Source organism: Peromyscus californicus, unplaced genomic scaffold (assembly GCF_007827085.1).
Source record: "Peromyscus californicus insignis strain IS unplaced genomic scaffold, ASM782708v3 Scaffold_18__1_contigs__length_77618521, whole genome shotgun sequence".
Classification (NCBI taxonomy): Eukaryota; Metazoa; Chordata; class Mammalia; order Rodentia; family Cricetidae; genus Peromyscus; species Peromyscus californicus.
In genome coordinates, this window is record NW_026294480.1 from 12,033,612 (window position 1) to 12,059,687 (window position 26,076).

The 26,076-nt window shown below is 49.1% G+C and overlaps 1 protein-coding gene across 4 annotated transcripts in view; it reads left to right on the forward strand.

Moving 5' to 3' along the window:
• The window catches only part of Trio (trio Rho guanine nucleotide exchange factor), a 313,159-nt gene extending 288,026 nt beyond the window's left edge, over nucleotides 1–25,133 (forward strand). For 2 of the 4 annotated variants that reach the window (XM_052743040.1, XM_052743041.1), the window contains exons 44-57: nucleotides 257–307; nucleotides 476–553; nucleotides 1,409–1,600; nucleotides 4,133–4,310; nucleotides 5,331–6,142; nucleotides 9,999–10,246; nucleotides 11,481–11,619; nucleotides 12,080–12,107; nucleotides 12,293–12,455; nucleotides 12,657–12,778; nucleotides 18,270–18,348; nucleotides 20,272–20,472; nucleotides 22,187–22,325; nucleotides 22,795–25,133. In XM_052743040.1, the coding sequence (XP_052599000.1) occupies nucleotides 257–307; nucleotides 476–553; nucleotides 1,409–1,600; nucleotides 4,133–4,310; nucleotides 5,331–6,142; nucleotides 9,999–10,246; nucleotides 11,481–11,619; nucleotides 12,080–12,107; nucleotides 12,293–12,455; nucleotides 12,657–12,778; nucleotides 18,270–18,348; nucleotides 20,272–20,472; nucleotides 22,187–22,325; nucleotides 22,795–23,343 (2,979 nt within the window). In that variant the 3' untranslated portion in view covers nucleotides 23,344–25,133. Of the gene's footprint in view, nucleotides 1–256; nucleotides 308–475; nucleotides 554–1,408; nucleotides 1,601–4,132; nucleotides 4,311–5,330; nucleotides 6,143–9,998; nucleotides 10,247–11,480; nucleotides 11,620–12,079; nucleotides 12,108–12,292; nucleotides 12,456–12,656; nucleotides 12,779–18,269; nucleotides 18,349–20,271; nucleotides 20,473–22,186; nucleotides 22,326–22,794 lie in introns of those variants that run through there. The other 2 variants (XM_052743042.1, XM_052743043.1) reach the window with 2 other exon arrangements.
• Nucleotides 25,134–26,076: the final 943 nt, after the last annotated feature.

The following is a 26,076-nucleotide window of genomic DNA, read 5'->3' on the forward strand; positions in this document are numbered from 1 at the left end:
CCAGAGATGACATCATCTGAAACTTAGGGTGTGGGTGTGAAGAGAGGCCACAGCCAGCTAGTCTTGGAATAGAGTAGAAGCCAAGGCTGGCTTCACCGTCAGGATACCTTTGTGCTGTGCTTCTGAGAGGAGGGAATGAGGATGAGGAAAGAATGTTCTGAACCAAGAGCCTGTTGAAAGAAGGAGGGCAGTCAGAGGGCCAGCTGCCACTGTCCACCACTCACCACAGCCCTTTCTTCCTTCCCTTCCCTCACAGGACTTCCTCAAGTACTCGAAGAAAGCTAGCCTGGATACGTCAGAATTAGAGGTATTTTGGGGTCCTGCTCTACCCATGCAAACCGCCTACCAGCATGGGGTCTTGGGAGGGGCCACATCAGGGGGATGGGATCTCTGTGCCCTCTCTAGAGAGAAACTGGAATTGGATGGAGGACCGAGAGGAGCCTGACCTTTTACTCTGCTTTCTCCCCACCCGCAGAAAGCCGTAGAAGTCATGTGCATAGTCCCGAAGCGCTGTAACGACATGATGAGCGTTGGCAGGCTGCAAGGATTTGACGTAATGCTGTTGTTCTTTGAGGGCTTCTCTGCCTCCTGTCCCTTTCCTTTGTCCTGATGTTTCTCGCACATCTGGAAAGCTGGTCCCTCTGTTTCGGGTTTCTTTGTCTTCTCTCACTGTCCTTCAGTGTGACTGACTTTCAGCCTCTCTTCGGAGCCTTTGGTTTACTTTGAGGAACCTTCCTCTTCCTGAGGCTGTTAGAGTAGAGGCAAGCAGGGCTATGCTTTGTCTCTGACAGCATCTGCATCCTCTCTGGGCATCTAAAGCCATGAGAGCTAGGGATGGAGGTTCCTGCCCTTCTCTTATCCCTGGGAGACTGACTCCAGGACCACTGGGTTCTTGAGTCTACCCAACTTGTACAGGTTGCACATTCTATGCCTCTTACATACTGCTTACTGTGTATAAAAAAGTGAATTCAGACCAGAATCCGTCTTCCAGTTGAGTAAGGAGCCAGGAGATGCTTTGGTGTTTCTTGACACGTGCTCACTGGAGGATTGGGGTTTAACGTCCCGGGTTTATGTTTCTCAGACTAAAGCTCACAGTCTGTCCCTGGAGGGACACTCTACTGACATACCCAGGAGAAAGGGACGGCTGCCTTTTGTCAGAACCCCCCTAAAGAAGCCCTTTCTTACTCTCTGATTCTGAAGCCATTGGTTACACAGGGTTGGCAAGAGTTTTAACTTGTTACAAAGAATTATTCTGCTTGGAGCTAAGAATTCATTACAGTAAAAGAATAAGCTCATAAGCTCCTAGAAGGACACGTCATTCTGAGGGAGGAAACCAAAGAAAACAGATCATTGGTCACTGAGAATGCAATGTTTTCTCCCCTCCTTCCCTCCCCTCTTCTTTTTTTAGGGTAAAATTGTTGCCCAGGGTAAACTGCTCTTGCAGGACACATTCTTGGTCACAGACCAAGACGCAGGACTTCTGCCTCGATGCAAAGAGAGGCGGGTTTTCCTCTTTGAACAGATCGTCATATTCAGCGAACCACTTGATAAAAAAAAGGGCTTTTCCATGCCAGGATTTCTGTTCAAGAACAGTATCAAGGTAATACCTGTGTGCGAGCTTCATGGGCCAGCGCGTGTACCTGTCATGCTAGTAACTTTCTGGTTAGGGTGACACTTCCCAACACTTACTTTATTCAATATTTATAAAACCTTCTAGTACACTGGTGAATCTTTAAAACTGCCTCTTTCTGCTGTGTGCTCTGGCGTTGCTGTCTGGAATACTTGTGTGGCTGTAGCCATTGGCCAGTGTACAGCACTGCCCTCTGCAAGACCATGTAAAACTTACACACAAAGCTGCAGCTTTAGAGAATTGGCCTGGGGCCAAAGACCACAGCGAACAAGCGGCTCATGTCTCATTCTGCACTCAACAGAGCGCTCCTGAAGGTTCTTCCAGTGCGGGACTCCAGATATGGGGCCTCTGCCCTGGGGTAACTTTGCCCTCTGGTGGCAGAGAAAGGTAAACAGAAAACAATTGTAAATGACCCTACTGTGTAAAGGGGTCAAATCAATGACAGAAGAAGGGGGCGTGAAGCCCTAGCAGATAGTCCCTGGAAGATGCATACACACGCCGCCCCGAGTTCCTGCCATGTCTGCAGCTGTGCAGGCTTGAATTCACAAGGGAGACGTGCTCCCCTCTGTGAGATCCTCCCACACTAACACTGGGGTCTTCGTCAGAGGTGCCAGGGAACCTTTAGCCTTTGAGTCCGTCGGCTTCATGGTGTGCAGGTGAGACATGGCATTCCCTTCTAGGAAGCTCTCTGGGCTGTTGTAGACTCCAGTCTCTAGAGCCAGGTTTCCAGTACCTGAACCCAGGGCAGGCTGGTCTATGGGCACAGCCTTTGGGCCTTTACTCACAAGGACCTACCAAGGTTTCAGAGCCAGACAGCAAAAGAAGAGCTGCTGTGGCTTGAAGCTGAGATGGAAATCCTCTGTGTCTCATGCCACCCTAGTGCCAGCTACTGCAGGCCTTCCCTCTGAAGCCATGCCCATACATGGACCCACCCCTTAAAATTCCTGTGCATTCTTTTTACAGATCTGTGGACAGAAAGTCCACAGCACCTCAAATGGTCCATTGTTGCATTACATTGTGTATCTGTTGCTTCTGTGAAGTCATTTTCTGTGTTCTAGTCCAGATGTCACCTACACTTGCACATCCTTTCTGATATTTGAAATGTGAAAGTTTCCTTAGTGCATTTGTTTATTTTTATGTGTGTGCATGTGCTTGTGCGCCACAGCATGTGGAAGAAGGCCAGAACCAGGTAGGGGAGTCAGTTATCTCCACCCTGTGGGTCCCTGGGGTCAGATTCACATCACCACGTCTGGTGGCAAGCATCTTTCCCTGCTTGGCTGCCTCACCCGCCCCTTGATATGTGTTTTTATTTTTAGAGAAGTTAAGAATGAGGTCTGGAGAGGGATTTTGGAAACTGATCATCCCAGCTCACATAGCTAGTTAGTTGTTTGAGTTATTAGTTAAGCCATTAAACTCGTGATCATAGCCTTGCCCTAAAGTTTTCAAAGGCATTGCAGAGCTTTGTGATGCAGATTAAATACTCCTCATCTGAAGTGCTGCAGGCAGAAAGTCTTCCTGGTTCCAGGCTTTTTTTTTTTTTCTGTTTTAGAATATTTATTATATACATAATGGCAGCTTAGCAATGGTCCCCAGTTCTTTTTCTTAGGGGGTCTGTGTATGTGTGTCTGTGTGTATGTGTGTCTGTGGTGTGTGTGGCTGGGCACATGTGCCACTGCACATGTGGAGACTAGATGCAAGTTCTGTGGAGTTGCAGGTTCTCTCCTTTCACATGTATGGACTCCAGGGATGAAGTCAGGTTGCCAGGCTTGGTCAGCAGGCCCTTTACCCATAGAGCCATCTCGGCAGTCCCCAGGAGGGGACCCACTTCTAAACACAAAGGGCATTTGTGTGTCGTGGTCACTGTGTATGTGCAGTTCCCATGAGCCCACGTCGTCACTGCAGGCTGTCACTCAAGGACCTTACAGTGTTGTATTAGTTCTAGATGTTCAGTTTAGGAGTGTTCAACAAACAGAAGTTCAACTAAAAAGTGGCTGTTGCCATGTCCGCGCAGGGTGAAATTCACTTCATGCTTTCCATTTTTGTGGTAAAAAGTATATAACATAGTATTTACTGTTTTGACTATTTTTGAGGAACAGATCAATGTTATTTAAGTACATTTATGCTGTGGCACTGTTCAAACCATGGGACTCTTTTCATCTTGCAAAACTTAAACTCTCTACCCATTAAAGATGACATCCCATTGTCCCCTCCTTGTAACCCTTGGCAACCTCCATGCCTCTTTCTGTCTCTGAGAGTTTGGCTACTTCCAGGAGATTTGTATGTGGAGTCTGGAATATTTATCCCTGTGTGTGTGGCTTACTAAAGTTGACGTGTTTTTTTTGAAAGTCTGACCATGTTGCAGCGTGTATCAGAGCATCCTCTCATGTTAAGGCTGGCTCATACTCCACAGCAGCCATACATTTTGTTAGCCATCCTTCAGTTGGCGAATATTCAGGATGCTCCCATGTCTTAACTGTTGTGTAATAATTCACTGTTTTGAAGGTGAGTTGCCTTTGCCTGGAGGAAAATGTGGAAAATGATCCCTGTAAATTTGCTCTGACATCAAGGACGGGTGACATGGTGGAGACCTTCATTTTACATTCATCTAGTCCAAGTGTCCGGCAAACATGGATCCATGAAATCAACCAAATTTTAGAAAACCAGCGCAACTTTTTAAATGGTGATGTATCCTCTTACCAGCTGTGTCTTCTTTCTCTGACGTACAAGTTTCTGTTTCTCAGCACTCATTACATATTAATGCAGCAGAACTTACTGTCCACTAGTGGTCTGATAATTTGTGTAGGATGCCACGTGTTTTTGGTGGCTGTCAGGATTCGGAGCAGCCACCCAGCTTTCAGTGTGTGCTCCTCGGAGTGTACTGTTCCATTCTCCTGTGCATAGATTATATACTCCAATGGCATCCTAAGAAAAGGAAGCCTGAGGTGGTCATGAGAATGTGAAACTGATCAGAGATGCTGGAAACACTGGCAAGTGCATTGCACACCCAATTAAAGAGCAAGTCATGGGTGCACGTGATAGTGCATACCTAGAACCTTAACACTCAGGAAGGCCAAAGCAAATGCATTGCAAATCCAAGGCCAACCCGAGCTGTATAGCCAGCCCCTGCCAGTAGATAGACCAGGACTTACCTCCGCAATGTCTGTAACTCCTGTGATTCTACAGAAGCCAGTAGCTGTTAGCTGCCAACTTCCTGCCCTTCCTATCTGCAGTAGTCCCTGTGACTGCCGGCTCCCACTCTCATTTTAGCTTGGTGGATAACAAAGACTTGGCGAATACAGTTGGAAGCTAAATGCTTATTGAATCGGTCCTCACTGTGACCTTTTCTGCATATCAGCGTTCTGTGCCTAAGCCAGTCCAGGGAGATGTTACAATGCTCCTGTCTCAAAAAAACCCTCTGCAGGACATTCCAAAGTCAGGAACAGAAACACTTAATGGGTGGCACTGTTGACCTGGTCATAATCTGTCTGGTATTTGCTCCAGGCTGCTGACCATTATATTGACCCCTGTGACCAGCACAGGCTCCTGTGGCCATAAGAATGTGCCTGAATTAGCTCACTGACTCTCAAGCCCAGTACTTCCTTCTGATTGTATGTGACTTTTTTTTTTTCTTCTACATTCTGCAGTTAGAATTTTCTCAGTACCCTGACTGACTTTCTTCTGTTGAATTGCTTGGTTACAGCCTTGACATCACCCATCGAGTACCAGAGGAACCACAGTGGGGGCGGCGGCAGTGGCAGCGGGGGCAGCAGCGGCGGGGGCGGGGGCGGCGGCGGCGGCGGCGGGGCCTCCAGTGGTGGCGGCAGCAGCCATGGCAGCGGCCCCAGCAGCTGTAGCAGCGGCCCCAGCTCAAGCAGGAGCAGGCCCTCCAGGATCCCGCAGCCTGTCAGACACCACCCCCCCATGCTGGTCTCCTCTGCAGCCTCAAGCCAGGCAGAGGCAGACAAAATGTCAGGTATGTCTGCTCCCAGCCCCTCACTGCCTCCCCCCAGCAACAGCCTGGCCCTTGAGGCCAGCCTTGGCCAACCCAGCAGGCTCCCCCTGAGTGGAGACTCCGAAGGTCTTGAACGAGAAACAGAGCCCATTCCCAAGATGAAGGTGATGGAGAGCCCCAGAAAAGCCCCTGGGAATGCTTCTGGTACAAGCCAAGACGGAAACACCAAGGATGCCCGGGGGAGCCTGGGCCCATTGCCTCTGGGCAAGACTAGGCCAGGGGCCATCTCGCCGCTGAACTCTCCTCTCTCCACTACGTTCCCTTCTCCTTTTGGCAAGGAGGCCTTTCCTCCCAGCAGCCCCCTGCAGAAGGGGGGCTCCTTCTGGAGCTCCGTTCCTGCTTCCCCTGCCAGCCGGCCAAGCTCCTTCACCTTCCCGGGGGACAGTGACTCCCTCCAGCGGCAGACGCACCGCCCTGCAGCCCCCAGCAAGGACACAGACCGCATGAGCACGTGCTCCTCGGCCAGCGAGCAGTCCGTGCAGTCCACTCAGAGCAATGGGGTAAGAGCGCCAGGGAGCCTGCGCCCATCCACCCCGCCGCCGCCTCTGTCCCGCCAGCTCTTCTAAACCTCCGTACTAACTCCAGCTCTCCAGCACTGTGCAGCAGTAATGGCCTTCTCCAGTTCTCCTGTGCACTGTCTGAGTGACACGTCTGTGGCCTCTGTGTGTGCACTCGTGTGTGTGCCCCGTGGCGTTGCACTGGCACCCAGCCACCCAGTGAATGCAGCCACCTCTAACCTGCTGTGGGACCACGGACAGCGCCTGCTCTCCTCTCTACTAACTCGCTTCTTGCTTTATTCCTGTCGTCTCCTTATTAAGAGAAAGTGCACCATTAACCTCCTCCTCCTCCGCGCAGCTTCTTTCGGTCTCTTCAGTTTCTGACCAGCAAAGTATCTTGGGACTTGCTTTTTTTGGCCCCGCCTTCCTCACACTTTTTTTCTTTTTCTTTTTCTTTTTTTGGAGAGGTCTTTTTTTTTTCTGTTCTCTATTACTTACAATGAAATATGTACACCTTTAAGCTTTTGGCTCACCGCTTAGTTTTGCTCTTTCATGCCGTAAGTTATCATTGCAACTTTTTTGAGTCATCTGATGAAAAAATTTTTTTGCCTCAAGAAAACGTTCAACAACAACTCAAAGCAAAATAAAATGGCATAAGGGGGCAGGAATCTACCCAGTGGGAAAGTTTCCTCCACCCTGAGTCTCCTGGAGAGACACTGGGCCAGCACACCTGGACACCCAGCTTCTCCAGAGATGGCTGGGCCACATGCCTCCAGCGAGGATGCCAGGGGCAATTTAAGTGCCTCTGCAGGGGACTCAGCTCACTTTGTGGTCACTTGTATTGTGTTCTCAAGCTGAAGGGTGTCTCTGCTGGGTTCCCCACTCTGTGGCCTCCTCACTGTCCTCCAGCTGTTTCCTACAGGGCAGGTGACCTGGCCCATAACACTCTTCCGAAGGCATGCGTGAGTGCACAGAACTGTTCTAACGAGTGTATGTACGATCACTTTATAAATTTTTAAATACATTTCCCTAAAAGGGTCTGTGTCTCTCATTGTATATATATTTATATATAAAATCTGGCTTTTGCATGTCTCTTTCCTCTGGACTTCTATTAATCCCTCATTTGTACTCTGGATCTTACCTTCTTTTTCCTTAGATATTGTGATTAACTTGGCCTTTGTCTTTATTTGTGGAAGAAATTAAGAAGTGGGTCTTGATGCTTTTATTCACTCTTGAGTTAACCACTAAGTGGTTAAGCAGGTGTCTGAGGGAGGACATTCCCCATGTCCTCGCTGTGGATTCTCCATTCTGTATAGAGCGAGAGGGCTTTCAGCTAGACTGGAAGCTCTAGGGCAGACAGCCCACTGACAAGTCACAACCCCAGACCTAGTTGTCTGCTCAGATACCGGGCCAGGTCTCAGCACTGTGACCCATACAGAACGGGTCTGCTGACGTCTCCTGCACCCCCTAACCTGTACACATTCCCAGGAAGTAGAGAAGAGCTTTCAGGTGTGTGTCTGTAAGTGAGCGACTACCCTAGGACAGGAGGCAGGCCCTCATCTCTGGATGCCCCTTCAAGGGCGTGGCTGGAGACACAGCTCCACCCTGAGGGAAGGCACAGTCCATCACATGTGGCCAGTGGCTCTTCCATGGGGAAGTGGTCTTTGATGTCTGACTCTTAGCGCTGCTTTTGGGGAAGGCAGCTTGGAGAGGGAGACTGAAGGCTGAGTCGTAAATCAGAAGGCCTCACATCAGAATGGGGATGTGAAATGCCCTCTTGCCCTCTTCTGGCTCTGGCTAAAAAGGACCATCGGAGCTCTTAGCGGCTGCCCAGTGAGCAAGGCCTCCTTTCCTATGACCACCTCTGAGGAGCTGTCTAGGACTGTAGACAGACTGCTCCGCCTGACCTCTAGCAGTGCCCTTCCTCCCGCTCCAGATGGCACCTTCTGCTAAATTCTGCAGAGATCTGGGTGGGTGGGGTGCAAATACGTGACCACAATCTGACTGCGCTAGCCTGTCTTCTGTGCCCATAGCCGACATAACCTCCCACCACCATGTGAGCAGCAGAGGAGCACACATTAGAGTCAGCCCCAGCTCTGCCTCGCTGCCACTGGCTAGCCTGTGCACACTCACTCGTCACCCTACTCAGAGGGGAGGTGGTCATGCTCTGTGGCAAGGAGGTTGTGGGAATCGAGGAAGGCTGATTCGGAATGCCTGGTGCATATTCTGGCCACAGGTGTGTTGGGAAGTGACAGGAGCCACGATTGCCGCAGACTCCTCCAGTTAGGAGATGCAGGCTGCTGTGATGCCCTGATGGGGCAGCTGGAGCACAGAAAGGTTTAGGTCACATTTCTAGCACATTTACCTCTGCCATCCCAAAACTGCCAGCCATGTGAATCAAAATACTAAGGTGCATACTGAAAGTACAAAGTGAGCGCTTGTGGCACCCTTTGAGCTGAAGGTCACAGGCAGGAAGTGGGTCCTGTGGGGACAGGAGCAGTCCAGCTCATCATGAACACAAGCAGGCAGCTCTTCTGTGTCCACAGCAGCTCCCATGCACAGCCCATCCATGCAGCTCCCAGTCCCTGGCTTGTTGGCTGCTCACCGTGTGGCCTCACAGAAGAGCAGGTGGGCCTGATGTCCTCTCAGCCGCCTCTGAGCAGCAGTCAGCATTCTGCTCTAGCACACTCTGACATGCTCAGAAGACCAGGACTGAGAAGGGTAGCAGGGTCAGGGCCTCTCCCCCTCAGAGTGTCCCCGGGTACAGCATAGACTTTGAAATCCTGACCTCCATAAATACCCTGCAGCAGGAGCATAAAAGCCTTGGAGAGCAAGCTCACAGAAACCAGGGCCCAGAGGCCATTTCCTGTATCCTAATTGGATAGAGGAACAAGATAACGCTCAGGAATCAGCAATGATATCACCTTTCTCCATTCCTGGATAAATCCGTAGTCGGATGAGAGCATGGGACAGGTGATTGCCATTTGTGTCTTGTTCTTTTCAGTTTGCATGCCCAGGCTGGTGGCCTTAAGAAACCAACTTGGTTTTACTTTTGCGGTCTTGTTTCATTGACTGAGTTAATGAACAGGTGTTGCAGGCCAGCTACAATCTATGTCAGCCACTGACCAAAGAAACTGGATGCTACTGAGGCCTCGGGATGAGGGCAGTGGAAGATATCCCCATAGCCACTTAAAGGTCTTCCCCAAAGCTTGGAGGCAGTTCCGATGCTGTGCCATATGTCCCCCTGACAAGAGCAACGTGAAGACCCCTGAGGCAAGCTTGGTCACAGGAGCATCCACTGAGGGACATAAAGGAGGAGGAGCAGCCGTCCATAAGAGCAGAGTGTTAGTTGATTGGCCTTTCAGATGTTCCACATTCTTTGGGTGGGGAGCAGTGGGAAAACATAGGCTAGACAGACAACACCTGTAACCTGGAATGCACAATTCCGGTGAATGTCGTATTAGGAAAACTTGGGGACATCTCAGTTGTAATCTGTCAGTGAGCCAAGGGGCCACTCTCCAGCCTTCAACGTTAATACTTGTTTGAATCTGAAAGACCCAACGTGACGTCACCATGAGGACTGAGCCGGCTTTGAGCAGGGCATGATGAAGCTCCAACTCCGTCAGGCTTCCAGGGCGTCAGCACTGAGGTGGATCTGTTGGAATTGTTTCTCGATGGCTGACCACGTGGTTGCTAAGGGGGGCATTAAGCTGAAGAGAGTGTGAAGGAAGAGTTTAACATCTCCCTGTCTGCTGAGCCCTCTGGGGGCCAGTGCCGTGGCACACGGTAGCCAATGGCTGTTGCTCTCAGATCTCGTCTCAGTCCCTGTCCACCTTGTTTTCTTCATCTTTCCCTCCAGAGTGAAAGTAGCAGCAGTAGCAACATCTCCACCATGCTGGTGACACACGAGTACACGGCAGTGAAGGAGGATGAGATAAGCGTCTATCAAGGAGAGGTCGTTCAAATTCTGGCCAGTAACCAGCAGAACATGTTTCTGGTGTTCCGAGCCGCCACTGACCAGTGCCCCGCAGCCGAGGGCTGGATTCCGGGCTTTGTCCTGGGCCATACCAGTGCAGTTATCATGGAGAACCCCGACGGGACTCTCAAGTGAGTGTCAGCAGTGAGGCAGCCCGAGCATGGGCAGCTGAGGGGCTAGGAGCCGTTACAGGGAGTGCTTGAAGGCCCGGAAGGGAAGAAGCCAGAAAGGAAAAGCCATGTTGGTTCATGCATGTTTGCCTCTGAACAAAGTGTGTGAACCCAAGTGAAAGTGGGCTGTCTTTGCCCTAACAGATTCTCTTTAATACCTCCTTCATTCAAGTCACTAAATACACCCCCAAAGGTCTTAGTTGGACCTCTAGGAACACAGGATCGTCATTCACAGGCTTCAGGGAAAGACCTATGTGATGGCTTTGCCCTCAGCCCTTTAGTACTCGGAGGCTTGGGGACTTACACCCGAAGCCAGCTTTGCTGCATTGAGCGTTATATTAAAGAAAACCGAGTCCATACTGGTTTCTGAAACTCTCTCTTCCTGGAACCTCCCTGAAATGGGAGGGATTAGCCGCGTCTTTCCCAGAATAGAGCAGTCTTGTCGCTGGCAGGGGTGGTCCTGCCTGGCCGCACAGGTACCCGAAGGGTACTGGCACCAGAGGGCTGTGCATCAGGCCATCTCTCCTTCCCTAGGACTGGCCTCCTTCCCCTCATCCTGTGTCCCTGATGGGCAGAGAGAAGTGAGTGTATTGTTCAGGACCTCAGCTCTGCAGCTTTCTATACCGTCCTTGGCTTTAAAGAAGTCTAAGAGATGTTACACTTTGTTCCTTCCACATACATCTGTGAGCCTCTCATTAGATTGCTCAGGGAGACAGACCCCCTGGGGTACACTGTGGGTAAGCAGGTCACAGGGTAGACTTGCAAGGGACTGGCTCACATAGTTGTGGAGACAGGCGAACCCAGACTGCTGGTGCCCTCAAGTTCCCTGCGTATACCCTCAACTGACCGGATAAGGAAGGGCAAATAGCTTCATCCATCCAGATGTTCCTGCCAACCAAAAGTCCCCGCAAAGAAACACTGAGAATGTTTGACTCTCTCAGCGCAGTGTGGCCCAGTCAAGTTAACACATGATTTAACTATTACTTTTGTATTTTAATCTTCAGAATCTGCTTAAGGGAGGGATTGCTGGCTCTGGCACCTGCTTCCTGAGTATCACTGTGAAGTTAGTTGTCATGGGATCTCTGTTCCTAGAGACCCTCACTTCCTCTGCGAAGCCTTTCCCTGATGCTTCCCGGTGCCACCTGCTGACCATGGGGGAGGAGAGATACGAGCAGTGTGTTCTTTTCTTCCCTAGGAAGTCGACATCTTGGCACACAGCACTCCGTTTAAGGAAGAAATCTGAGAAGAAAGAGAAAGACGGCAAAAGGGAAGGCAAGTTGGAGAACGGGTACAGGAAGCCACGTGAAGGGCTCAGCCACAAGGTATCTGTGAAGGTGCATGGGAGAGGCTGGGCGGGCCTGGTGTCACCTCCAAGACGGGTGGGGAGGGTGAGCCGCTGCAGGCCCTCAAGGTGGGGCTTGCTTGGGGACGCTCTCCCTCCAGCAGGGGCAGCGTTACACTGGCTCTCTGTGCATTCGTTGGGAACCGTGCAGGCACATAACTTACACCAGCACACGGCACCTGGGCCACGTGTGGCTTCAGAGGATGTGGTTCAGTGAGTCGGCCTTTGTCTGAACCCTGGGCAGCTTAAGTAGCATGTTTGTGAATAAGAAGATAAACTCAGCTAATTGATAGGACATGGCATGTTCAAGTGCACGTAGCAGCCATAGGTGATTGGTTCTGCTTGGGTCTGGATAAGCCAAGCTCCTCCAGTGACTGTAGCCCTGGAATCAGGCAGCCTACCCAAAAATAGCTCCTGTTTTTATTAATGTCTGTTTGCCTTTTCCATTTTAGCTTCTCAACCCCAGCTACATCTATGACGGTGAGTTCTGTTGTCTTCCTCCAATCTGAGGGGTCACAGACCTGCAGGGTCTCTGTCAGAGCACCGCGGCTCTGCACTGGGGTATTCCGCGGTGGTCTGGGTTTCCACTGGTGTAAAACCCCGTGAGAGAGGTGTAGAGAGATGCTGAGGATGGCTGGCATTGACCAAACTCCTTTGCCTTGCAGTTCCCCCAGAATTCGTTATCCCATTGAGTGAGGTCACATGTGAGACAGGGGAGACCATTGTTTTTAGATGTCGTGTCTGTGGCCGCCCCAAGGCCTCAATCACCTGGAAGGGCCCTGAACACAACACTCTGAACAACGACGATCACTACAGCATCTCCTACAGGTGAGGGAGCACTCTGGAGCAGTTCACTGGCCAGGGGCGTGGTTGATCCGGTTACTCGGTAACTGGAAATGCACTGTTCACCGTTGGAATCATCTCTTTCCTTTGTCACCTTGAGCACGTAGTCGGGGGGAGGTGGGTAAAGCTGGTGCCTAAAGTTGCTGAGTATTCCTGACACCTAGTGTCTTCTCACGTATGCGACAGTGACGTTGGGGAGGCCACTCTGAAGATCATCGGTGTGACCACAGAAGACGATGGCATCTACACGTGCATTGCTGTGAACGACATGGGTTCAGCCTCGTCTTCCGCCAGTCTGAGGGTTCTAGGTAAGCCTCCTGGGGCAGGCCACCTCTGCCAGCGGTCTCCTCAAGTCCAGTGTATCCGCCACACTTGGTGTGGCATGAAGTTCAGAACAGAAGGTCACATGCCTAAATGTCCAGAAGAGGCTCAAATAGCAGTCAGTGTCACAAGAAAAGTGTCATTTGGCATCTTAAAGGAGTTCAGGGCAAGACTCTCAAGTGAGGGTGTGTATAAAGGCCTGTGACCGTACCATTGTGCACTTGGGTCACTGGTGACTGGTCTGAGCTGGGTTGTGGGGCTTTTGTGCCCTCAGTGCTTACAATCATGTCCTTTGATCCAGTCTTCCAGCTGAGCTTAGGTTGGTTCATAAAACATGTGAGTGAAAAGTGGGGAAAGAAGTGGTATCTTCTAGATCTGTCTTAGACCCCTGTACAGAGAGCGCTTCAGTGAGGTGTGGGCTATGACAGCTCAGTGATGTCCCCAGATATCCAGCTAGGAAAGTGTTCCCAGGGACCTGCTTGTTGGAGGCCTTGGCACCCCCACAGCCTAGCAGGATGTTGTGTTCTGTGCAGCTAACCCCTCAGCCCTGTGGGCAGACTCCTTCCTGACCCTGTGGGTTCCTGACCCTGCATTTGACATGGGTAGGTGTTCAGAGCAGGACTTGTATGGACTGGTTTGCAGCAATGCCCACTGAGGCCAACAGTACTACACCAGGCAGCTACGAGTGCCCACCTGTCCTCAGCTGCTTCAGGTTTGGGAAACTGCTTCCAACAGGGAAAATAAAAATCCCAACTAAATGGTAAATTCGGTTCTAGAATACCCTATGTGTAGACAGTAAACCAAATCTGCTTAAAATTTTTTATTTCATATTTTGACTTTATTAAATCATAGAAAGAGCATGTTATGGTTATGGGCTTGTGACCTAAAAAAGAGCAAGATTTTGAAGTTAAAATAGTCATTGATTTTTCTCACTTAAAAAAAAAATTATACAGGGGCTGGAGAGATGGCTCAGAGGTTAAGAACACTGCTTGTTCTTCCAAAGGTCCTGAGTTCAATTCCCAGCAACCACGTGGTGGTTCACAACCATCTGTAATGAGATCTGGTGCCCTCTTCTGGCTTGCAGGGATATGTGCAGACAGAACACTGTATACATAATAAATAAATTTTAAAAAATTATACAAATTATATAATCCCTTAGGGATCTGAGCGGGAAAATAACAGAAAAGAAAATAGATAGCAGTTTCTGTCACAAAATCTTTAAGGTCTTTAGAAAAATGCCATCTCGTCAGACAGGCCACTAGATTTTCTTACAGTTTCCAAAGTGCTCACTGCAGGAAGCCTCTAGGTTTGCAGGCCTCGGTGGTGTGTGGGTTTCCTAGTCAGTCCCCCAACCCCACCCCCCACCCCCGGGAGCTGTCCTGTGTAGACGCCGTTCTTTGCTTTGTGCTCTCCAGGGTGTTACCCCAGTTCTTTCTGGCTGCTGACCTTGAGCCCCAACCCTTTTGGACATGTCCAGCTGTGGCTGGCTCAGGGCAAGAGAGTTACTAGGGGAGAGATGCTTGCATCTTGAAGCTAAAGTCAGTTCTGCCACCTCAGAAATACATGCAAGCTCCCACTGATGGGGCAGGTCAGGCAAGGGCCCCCTGCAGTGAGAAAGAAGAGCTGTGACCAGGAGGAGCCACGGGGCCTTGGGTCATTGTGAGGGCGTTTCTTGAACTGCTTGGGGATCCATGTCTGGCCATTTGTGTTTCACGTGCTCTTCTGTGTTATGCAATATTTTGAAGACATTTATTTAAGGAATTTTTTAAAGCTTGTTTAGTGAAAATTAAAGGGAAAATGATTGATTTTGTGTGGGAAAATCCAGTATTTCTTTTTTTTTAATTAAAAACCTTTTAAAATTTTGTGCATAAGTACTATATTTACATCATTTCCACCCTCCCTCTCTCCACTCTCAACTTCTTCCATGCCCACACTCCCTCTCAAACTCATGAGCTCTTCATTATTATCGTTATATGCATACACATGTGTGTGTGCACCAGCCTGCTGTACCCATTTAGTGTTGCTCATATGTTTATGTGCCTAGAGATGACCACCTGGGATTGGATAACCCATCAGAGGCTCATCCCAGGAGAACACTGGGTCTCCCTCTCTCAGTCATTAATGGCCTATAGCTCTTCGTATAGGGGTAGGCCCTTGTGAAATGCCCTGTATGTCCATCAGCACGTCTGCTCTCTGTGTTGTCACTGTCCAGATCTTGTCTAGGCAGCCTGTCGCTAAGATTCCGTCAGCAGGTTCCCTGTCCTGTGTAGAAACTGTGTGGCAGTGGATATCCTGGTCCTCAGGTCTTCGAGTCTTTACCCCCTTTTCCGTGATGTTCCCTGAGGTGTGAACGTTGTATTGGAGATGTCTCAGTTGGTGTTGGACACCCCATGGTCAGTAGTTCTCTATATTTTGACCAGTTGCAGGTTTCTGTAAGAGCTACAAGAAGCTTGTCCGATGGGAATGAGAGCTGCACCTATCTGTGGGTCTAAGGAGAAGTACTTATGCAGTACTTATACAATGCAGTTAGGCATTGTGCTGGTTCAGAAAAGCAGAAGGGCTAGTAGGTTCTCCTTCAGGGTCCGTGACCTCACCAGCCACAGGTGGTTGGCTCGGTTTACAGCACCAAGCATGAATTCCTTCCTGTTGAGCAGGCCTTAGATCAAATCAGATGGCTGTTGCTTACTCCAAGATACAAGTACTGCTGTTGAGCCCTTATGGACATTTTGCTGTGTTGGCCATTGTTGTGGTACATAGACTTTACAGCTGGGTGGGATTGTTGATTGGTTTTCTCCCTTAGCAGATTGCATGGCACACTTAGACCCTATGAGAGCTAGTCTTCAGTGTTTATTAATGGGGTTAGGTAGGTGCTTCAGAATTGGTGGTGCACTGACCTCGCTTTCCTCAGAAGACTACCAGGAAATCTTCTAGATGGTAGGAGCTGTGACTAAGTGTCAGTCTGTAGGTGACATGCTTTCCTGCAGTGGTTCTCAACCTTCCCAATGCTGTGACCCTGTAATACAGTTTCTCATGCTGTATTAATAAATTTAAAATAATTTCCACCATGAAATTATTTTCATTGTTACTTCATAACTGTAATTTTGCTACTGTTATGAATTGTAACGTAAGTATCTGTCTTCTGGTGATCTTACGTGACCCCTGTGAAAACATCCTTTGACCCCTAAAGGGGCCACAACCCACAGGTTGAAAACCATTGCTTTAGTGGCATAGCTAGAAGTCCTGTTTCACCATCAAAAAAAGCACTGAAAACTAGGCCTTGGTGGCTCATGCTTATAATCAAAGTACTTGAGACACTTAGGCTGGAGGATCATTATGAGTTCAAGGCTGGCATGGCTCATAGAATGAGTTAGTTCTAGGCCAAATTAAGTTACAGAGTAAGACTCTGTCTCAAAGAAGAAAGAGGCAGGCAAGCACTTGGATGATAGGAAAACACAGGCATCAGAAAAGACCAGTGAATAGTGTGCACTCCAGTGTCAGTACCTGAGATGAAGTCCTCACTTCCTCGGAGTGCCCTTTTGGGGAGGATGTAAGGTTCTCTATTTGGAGTACTCTGGTGTCGGTGAGATGCAGAGCTTGGAAGAAGGTTCTAGACAGCCACACCTACACAAGGGCTCCAGCAGTGGCCGCCTTGGCTGAGGAGCTCCTGGTGCTGGGAGGGGTTTGCTTGCCATGGGGGCCATGCTGTCCACTCGTTAGTGACCCAGGGCAGGCACATAGGAAGACACTACAGCCCATAAAGCCTTGAAAGACCAATCATTGGGTGTGATTTGAGGAATGTGTGCTTGGTGATGACTTGGAATGCATAGGGAGAGGAGCGGTGAGCCAGTTCTGGCCGAACTGGACTAGAGCAGACGGTGGAGAAAGAAGAGCGGGTTGGTAGGGTCTGTAATGCTGGCCGCTGTGGAAGGCTTGATGGGCTGGCTGGTAGCTGCGTTACTAGAGGGAAAATCACAGGCTTGTCAGGCTGTCACTGCATACCTGTGATCCCAGCACTCAGGAGGCAGAGGCAGGAGGATTGCAGCAAGTTCAAGACCTGCAGGAGTTAATAGAGCAACCTATCTCAAGGAAGTGGGGGAAGGGGAAGGAAATCATGTGCTTAACAGTTCCTTGTTCTTGCTGTTGTTTGCTTTGGAATTTCTCTCCAAGCAGCTACCATTTTTAGTAGCTTCTTGGAGAGGAGCAGAGCTTTGTGCCCACCCCTCCTCCTCCATGCTGGGATTCTGTCTGGCTTGAGCTTCAGGTATTGTGTGTGCTGTCACAGTCTTGGTGAGTTTCCACCCTGTTGTGTCTAGAAAACATTATTTCCTCACAATTGTCCACCATCTCTGGCTCTTACAGCCTTTCCAGCCCGTCTTCCACATAGACCCCCCATTTAGGACTGAGTGTTGCAGTCTCCCACTCTCTGTATATTGTCCATTTGTGAGTCTGTACTGACTTCCATCTGCTGCAATAAGCCTCTCCAATGGACACTGAAAGACGCACTAATCTATGGGTATAGCAATGTCATTAGGACGGAAGAGCTTAGAGAAAATCTCTTGTTTCCTTTGGGCTTATATAATACCACATTCACTGTTAACAAGTGACTTCCAACTACATGTATGATAAAACTGTCCATGTTTGCAACCTGTTTATAATGTACATACTCTAAAAGACTGTGAACATTAAGAAAACCTAGTGAACCCTTGACTTCTGAAGGCTGTGAGAACAAGTGTAGTCTGCAAGCTGTGAGTCTGGGTGAACAGGGGGGACTTACTATAATCCAGCTCTGTGGGCCTGGGGAGAGGCCCAAGGGTAAAAGCAACTTGCTCTACAGTCATGGTGATCTGACTCCAGATGCCCAGAACCTACATAAAAGCCAGGCATGGTTATGCGGATGCCTGTGAGGGGCAAAGGCAAGCAGGTGTCCGGGGTTTGCCAGCCTAGCTTCAGGCTCAGTGAGAGAACGTCTGTAGGGAATAGGCAGATAGTGACAGAGAGGGACACCCAGTGTCCTCCACTCCAAGCAGTGCTAGCCACTGGAAATAAGACTCAAGTACAGTTTTACATTTTTAAACAAAGGCAAATTGATTTCACTATCATTTAACTTAATCTAATAGATCAACAGTATTTGATTCTAATGTGAAACTAATACCTATAAATTGTTCCTGAGATATTTCCAATCTTTTATCCAGCGTCCCGTGCATCTGTCTTACTGTGGCACGAGAGTGCTACCTCTCAGAGATGCTAGGTGGCCATGTGTGGCGGCCATATTGGATAGTACAGGTTTGTGATTTCTTACCAAGAAGCTCTGCTTCAGGTACACCCAGGAAGGAGCTGAGCATGGCGACTCATTCCAGTGATGCCAGCACTTGGGAAGCAGAGGCAGGAGGACCACCAGCTTAAGGCTGTTGACAGAGAGCGACACTGTTGTTAAAAGAAAACGCAAACGCACTCGGGGAAATGGTGTTCTTCTTGCAGGTCCAGGGAGCGATGGGACCATGGTGACCTGGAAGGACAGCTTTGACTCCTTCTATAGTGAAGTGGCCGAGCTCGGCAGGTATGATGGGAAGCCCAAAGCCCTTTCCACAGAAGTAAGATTGCGCGTTATCCCAAAACTGATGAGCAGAGGTTATAAGTGTTGCCGTCAGTAGAAGTGACTGCCTTGTGTGTGGTGCTCGTGGCTTCTGTTCTGACAGTACTGACAGAACAGCTGGCTCATGATTTTAGAGGGTTTCAGTCTGTCCTGACAGGAAAGACGGCATGCTCTGTCATGCCATCTCTGAGTTCATGGGGAATGTGTGGAAGAAGCTGTTTACATCAAGGTCGAACAGGAGCAGAAAGAAACAGCACCCAGGGTCATGTCTAAGGGCCACCGCTGTAACCCCCTCCAGCTAGACCCCCCTCCTCATGGTTCCACAGCCTCCCCAGAATGCTCCCTCCAGCTGAACAACAAACACTGAGAACTTGTCCCTGTGGGAAATAGCGGCAGGTTAATGGGCTTTAGATGTTAAGTCCTGGGAAGGAATCAAAACAGATTTTAGGTAGGATTCCCAGAATGAAGGCCTAATACCATGGGCTGTCCATGGATGGAAGGAGCTAGTTTCCCACTGGGCATCTAGAAGAGCCCTAGCTAGGTGCCGCCTTTGAAGAGTTCAGAGAAGAGGCACACACTGGCCTTGTAGACTTCCTTCTCTCAGAATGCCAGTGGAGAATGGCTGACTGTGCACTCTGGCCTCAGTCGTCCGTGGAGATCTGAAGGAATTACACCATGACCTCATGGAGTATCAGGCTCCTCTTGACTGAACAAAGAAGCTTCAAATAAGGAGGCTTCTTCTTTCCAGCTGGTGCTGCCAAGGCCAGGGTGGGCTCAGCAATGCCACAGACTGACAGCCCCCCTCTAACTTTGGGCTGCCTTCCCAGGTACACGGCCCTCAGCCACAGTGAGAGGGTCAAAGTAGACTGCTGATTTGACATTTTGAGAGAGCTTTCCCATGAAGTCTATCAGCAGCCTTCTACATTCTAGGGACCACGCTGGGTCACGTGGCTCCTGTGGTGTATTTACACATTGCTGACTACCAAGTCTCACTCCCACTTGGTCTCAATGATGTGTGCCCGTCCTCACAACACTGCCGATTGACTGGGTAGGCATTTTTGGCCATCTTTCCCAGGCTCATCCTGGTGGCACATCCACACCTCATGTCTGAGTCTTTAAATGGATGTAGGACTCTTTCTGCATAGACACTCACCCTAGACTTCCTCACATGATGGAGGAGACATTCCAGAAGAGCAGACGCAGAGCTTCCCCAGGGTCAGACACCAGCAACTGTACTCTCTCCACATTCTACAGTTAAGAGTCATTGGGCAGGGTACCCACTGACCCTCCACCTTCCCATGGGAAAAGTGTCAAAGAGGTGTAACTTACCCCGTAGCCTGCTCTGCCTATGCCACACTTTACTCATTGTCCCTGGTTGTGCGGAATGTGCTCACCCTGAGAGCCAGGTCCTCTTATCCATGGACCGTCAAGGGGCAGCTGGGTTCTGGGTGTGCATGTGGGACACAGCACCAGAGTCCTGACCCTCACTTGAAGGAACAACTTGTCTACACTGCAAGTAAGCCTAAAGCAACAGAACAAGATCCTTTCCTCAGGAGTGGGTGGGCCTCTGGCTGGCAACTGTGGGCACTTACATTAGAGACTGCGTGGATTAGCCTCCGCATGGTGAAGTTCTGCAGGGCAAAGGCAGAAACTGCGTGGTGAGGCCAAGGCACCCTGAGCTGTCACTGTCACCACAGTCAGGGGTCAGGAAGCCCCAGGCCTGCCCAGTCCCAGCGTGAGAAATGGGGGGAGGAATGGCCGTCCCATAGCTGATTTGGCACCACATCCCATCCACACATGGCCCGGCAAAGTAAAGTCTGTGCGTAGGTATCAAGTCACCGTCCCACAGAGATGGTCCTACGTCCTTTCTCCTTGATAATTTTACAGGGGCAGATTTGCTGTGGTCAAGAAATGTGATCAGAAGGGAACCAAGCGAGCAGTGGCCACCAAGTTTGTGAACAAGAAGTTGATGAAGCGTGACCAGGTCACCCATGAGCTTGGCATCCTGCAGAACCTCCAGCACCCCCTCCTTGTGGGTCTTATTGACACCTTCGAGACCCCCACCAGTTATGTCCTGGTTTTGGAAATGTGCGTACCTCCCCCCACCACCCCCATACCTCAGCTCCCAGCACTTTTGCTGATCCTGTGTGTTCTGGAATTCATAGAACTCCTACAGAGAGAAATTTATTACCAGAGACTATGGTGTGGGAGCCTCTGCTCATGGCAAAATCATTTGAGTGCTGGAATTGAACCCGGATCCTGTGTAAGGATAAACAGTGCTCTCAACTGCTGGACCATCTCTCCAGCCACCTCATCCTTGGTGTCCTTAAAAGCACAGCTCCTGGAGAGCTGTCATGAGCTAAAACGGTGCAGGGTGTGGAAAGCCACTTCCAAGCCTGGTGCTGCCCTGGAAGCCCCCATGCCTGGGAGGCTCTCTGGTAAACCTGATGACCGGTAGTGACTGCCCACCTTGGACGGGGATTCTGAACAAGAACAATCACTCGGGTCTTTGTCAGAAATCCCCGCAGCCTTGGTCCGAAGTTGCAGCTCTTTCAGCTGTAGATATGCTGTGGACGGGGCGGGGATGTTGAGTGTGTTTTTTCACAGTGCAAAGTTGGACCCAGGGCATCACATGTGCCTGACAAGGACTGGGTCACTGACCTACACCCCCACCTCTCTGGCTCTTACATCTTTTCACTGGAAAGTTGCATGGTGTATTACTTGGCTACTTTTCTATTGCCATGACAAAATACCATGACCAAGGGAACTTACAAAGCAAACATTGAGTTGGGAATTCATCGTTCCATAGGTTAGAGTCCGTGACCAGCATGGCCAGAAGCACGACGGCAGGCAGGCAGGCAGGCAGGCAGGCATGCTGCTAAAGCAGTAGCTGAGAGCTTATATCTGATCCACAAGCACAAGGAAGAGGAAGAGGGCTAACTGGGAATGGTGTGAGCTTTTGAAACCTCAAAGTCCACCCTCAGTGACACACCTCCAACAAGGCTACACCTCCTAATCCTTCCCAAACAGTTCCACCTACTAGAAACCCGGCATTCAAATATATGAGCATATGGAGGCCATTCTCATATAACCACCACAGTGTAGCCTCGTCAGACTATTAACAGAATTGATTTGCATAAGAGTGCCATAATTTCCCACTTATGACCATTCCTTGCTAGACAGATAGTTGGTCTTATAAACTTCTGTTTTGAAAACAGAATGTTCAGAGCAGCCTCCATCCAATAGTGGCTGTTCACTAGCCATGGAACCTCAGGAAAGTTGTATACCTTCCCTGCCTCTGTTTCCTCATCTCTAAAATGGGGCAATGAAGCAACCTTCTCAGGGTATTGAAGGTTGAATGAATAGATACTACTAAGCTTTTAGTTCAGAACTTTGTATTGTTAAACATTAGTCCAGATTAGGGTAGCTTTTGACTAAGCGTGTATACATTGCCCAGCATGTAGCTTTTTATAACATGATCTCATCCTATCTTCACATCCATGTTTTATATGTAAGGAAGTTTGGCCGAGGGAGGTGGGTGACCCCTTCCTTCCTGCAGCAGTAATTTGCATCCATAGGCACTGCCCAGCAGCCTGCTGTAACAACACACAGCAAGGTCACAGTCCCTGACTGCAGCTCTCCCCCAGCCGTTACCCACTTGGTAACGGCTTCTCAGTGAGGGGGCCAGAACCCCTCCCTGTACCATGCCGTCCAGTGGAGGTACAGTCCTGAGAGTGTGAGTTGATTTCACCCTGAAACAGTCTGTGAGTCGAAAGGTGACAGATGTCCTTCTCCCCTGTAGGGCTGACCAGGGTCGCCTCCTGGACTGTGTGGTACGATGGGGAAGCCTCACCGAAGGGAAGGTCAGAGCGCACCTGGGGGAAGTTCTGGAAGCCGTCCGATACCTTCACAACTGCAGGATAGCACACCTGGACCTAAAGGTTGGCAGACCCAGGGCCGGGCAAGGGCAGGTCTGGGATGCGAGCACCCCGCTCCCTGCCTGAGTCTGGAGGAAATGGGGAGAGAACACTAGAGCAGACTCCTTGTCTTTCCCCGAGTTCCCTTCAGTACTGTTCACAGCTGGGAGGTCCTAGTAGTTAAGCCTGTTGGGTCAGGAGACATTGGGAAGTTCCTGTCAGCGCTGCTGAGTTGGCATGGGATCTACCCAGTGAAGGGTGCCTTGGGGAGAAAAGACAGAACTGTGTTCAGTAAGGCCATTTGGACCTGAGAGCCAAGAGCTGCTCCCAGCTGAGCAGAGGGGCCTGTTCCTCCCCAGCCTGTCCCCTCGCTGGCCCGGAGAGCTTCCTCGGGTGGCACGGCCTGCCTGACTCACCGTAGGATCCTGACAGTGGTCAGACTAAGCATGACTAGGGATGTCTGCCAGTGACCGTGTCTCCTTCTGTGTTGCAGCCTGAGAACATCTTGGTGGATCAGAGTTTGGCCAAGCCAACCATTAAACTGACAGACTTTGGAGATGCTGTCCAGCTCAACACCACCTACTACATCCACCAGTTGCTGGGGAACCCCGAGTTTGCAGCCCCAGAAATCATTCTTGGGAACCCTGTCTCCCTGACCTCAGACACGTGGAGTGTTGGAGTGCTCACCTATGTGCTGCTCAGCGGCGTGTCTCCCTTCCTGGATGACAGCGTGGAGGAGACCTGCCTGAACATTTGCCGGCTGGACTTCAGCTTCCCGGAGGACTACTTTAAAGGAGTTAGCCAGAAGGCCAAGGAGTTTGTGTGCTTCCTCCTACAGGAAGACCCAGCCAAGCGTCCCTCGGCTGCACTGGCCCTGCAGGAGCAGTGGCTGCAGGCAGGTAACGGCAGCGGCAAAGGCACGGGCGTCCTTGACACGTCCAGACTGACCTCCTTCATTGAGCGGCGCAAACACCAGAATGATGTTCGACCTATTCGTAGCATTAAAAACTTCTTACAGAGCCGGCTTCTGCCTAGAGTTTGACCTGTCTTGAAGTTCTTTCTCATTCTCTTTCACCTGCCAATCAGCTGTTAATTTGAATTTTGAAGAGGAAAACCAAACCAAACTAAGTGACCGGCTGCCTGCTGTTCATCGTGTGAAATTGCATTCCAAGTGAGCTGTGCTCAGCAGCGCTTGGGCTCAGAGCTGCAAGCTGCGCTGGGGTGGAGGACCTTCAGTTACACTCTGCAAGGGCAGAGATCGCATTGCTGTATCACAGTATTTTATTCAGGTTTCTGCAAAAAAATAAAAAATAAAAAGATACTTTTTTAAATGAACATGGATAGAATTTTGCAAATTTAACGTTTTCAAGATTTATTCAAGGAAACACATGCCTATGTTCAAACCACTGGTGTTAACACAAAACAAAGGTACTGTGCATTTCTGGGAAAGACTCGCCAGGTGGCAGCCACTCCCGTGGCCTCCGCCAGTGCTTGGCGCCCACCTGGCACGGAGCTTTGCCAGTTGCCTCATCTGCGTACGTCCTGCCAAGCAGCAGGCTTGGCTTCTGAAGCGTGCATTCAACCTCAATCTTTTGCATAAAATAGAATGAATGGTTTTGCTCTGATGAAATGTAGGCCTTACTTGTATATAAGACTTTTCCTGCCTTCCGTCTGGTATCCTCCCCCCGCACCTCCCACCCCTCCCACCCACCGCCTGGGCCTTCCTGTGAGGGGTCTGTGAGGGTCTGCCCATCCAGTGAAGACTTTGGGCTGGGTCCAGCCCCACTGCCCCCACCCCTCCCCAACCCCGCCCCAAACCGTCAATCAGATTGTTGAACGGTATACAGTCAGATGAAAATACTGTAAATGCACTCATTGGGGGTTTTTTTGGTTTTATTTCATATCATGTGCAATGTTGTGGCTTTAACATTTTCTGCAACTATTTATGAAGACTTCTGTTGTACCTGTAATAAATATATAGAAAAAGCACATACTTGGCAAGTGAGCTTTATGGTTCCGTGTGTGTTGGGGGTGGGTCGTAGCCCCTGTGCCATCAGTTCGAGGACACTTAACTCTTCGTGAAATTTGTCAGTTTTGAGGACTGTAAAAAAAGTGATTTCATACTCTGAATATAAAACTGGATAATAGGGTAATGTTTTAAATTTTATTATGCTATTATTCAGAATGCCAAAGTATTATTTTTTTCCCAAAATCAGTCTGAACATTTACTACTTTTTAGACTTTTTGACATTCAACTTTCTGTATAAAAAATTGGCTGGATTTTCAGCTTTTGGTAAGAAAGCCAATTAAGTACTGGCCGCCCTGAGGCTGGTACCCAGTGCCCGAGTCACTGTGGTAGAGCTGGCGCTGGCACGGGAAGTCCTTCAACACAAGAAGTTGCGTTTCTGGCACGCTTGAATTTTTTCTGGATGTCTTTTTATCTTTATTGTGTGAAATACACTAAACAGGAGACCAGCTTGCTTCCCCAGCCAGCCAGACATCTGGGTCTTGAGCCATAAACTGGCATAATTAAGCTTTGCAGTTTCCAATGTATTTTATTTATTCTTTTGTTGGGTTTTCGTTTGTTTGTTTCTTGTAAAATTGTACAGAAACTTTTTAAGAGAAATTGGATTCAAAAACTGGATGTGTATCCGTAACCTCATAACTTTTATTTGTGTACTGTTTCCTTTATTATTTCAGTTAAATTTTTACATTATTTTTTTGCATGTATATTTCTTTGTACAGAGACCTTACATGTTTACACATTATGATGTGATGTAAATATTTTATTTTGCCATCGGTTATTTTAAAAAATTAAACATATTTGCCTGATCTTGGTGTTAGGCTTTTTATTTAAATTAATTACTGCTAAATCAGAGAGGTCCCTGAGAGAGACATGGGAGGATCCTTTTGGGGGTGCGGGGCAGATTGTCATGGACTGAGAGTGAGCAGGTTCAGATGTACAATGCAAGGTGGTCAGACACACACACACTGCTGGTGTGTAACCAACATAACCAGCTGCCTTTTGGTAACAGAGCCTTAGCTCATCCTGATGCACCCTCATTTTCCTGGTACCCTGTTTTCCGAATGAAGGGAGTTGCTTCATCCTGGTTTATTCCCCCCTTGCTAGCAGCAGGTCCCTTTCCCTGTCACTGATATGGCCTCCCTTGGTTCTTTGTATGTTTTCTTCTGAGACAGCAGTTTGTGCCCACACCATGAGTTGGGGGCACAGTGAAAGGGTCTTGAGAAGATTGGTTTGTCATGCTCTCAAGATATTTTTTCCCTTCTCTGAATATCAAAAGGCTTGCCATTCTTCATGTTACAGCTTATTAATCTGTTAAACACACAGGTACTCTCGTGGTGGGCAGAATAAGTTATGATATCATCTTGTAGCAAGTGTTCATTTAAAAGGGATTGTGCCATCTTCGAACACAAGAAGCAAGGATGCTACTTGGGTGTACATATATTTGAGACCTCATAAGGGAGGTGAAAACAAGTTTTGAAACCAGTGAAATCTTTCCCAGATTTATATAAATAGATATATATTATATAAATATTAAGTATATATTACATAATATGTAATTACCTAGGCTATTTATCAATTATATATTTACATATGAAATATTTACACAAAACACTATCCTCTGGAAAATAATCCCTCCCTGCCAGCAGATCTGTGTTCTGAGTTCCATCTCCCCTAGATGAATTTGCCTTGGAATTTCAGAGTTTTCAAAAATAAAGTTTTTAGTTCTAGGTCATTCTGGCTTTATGTGCA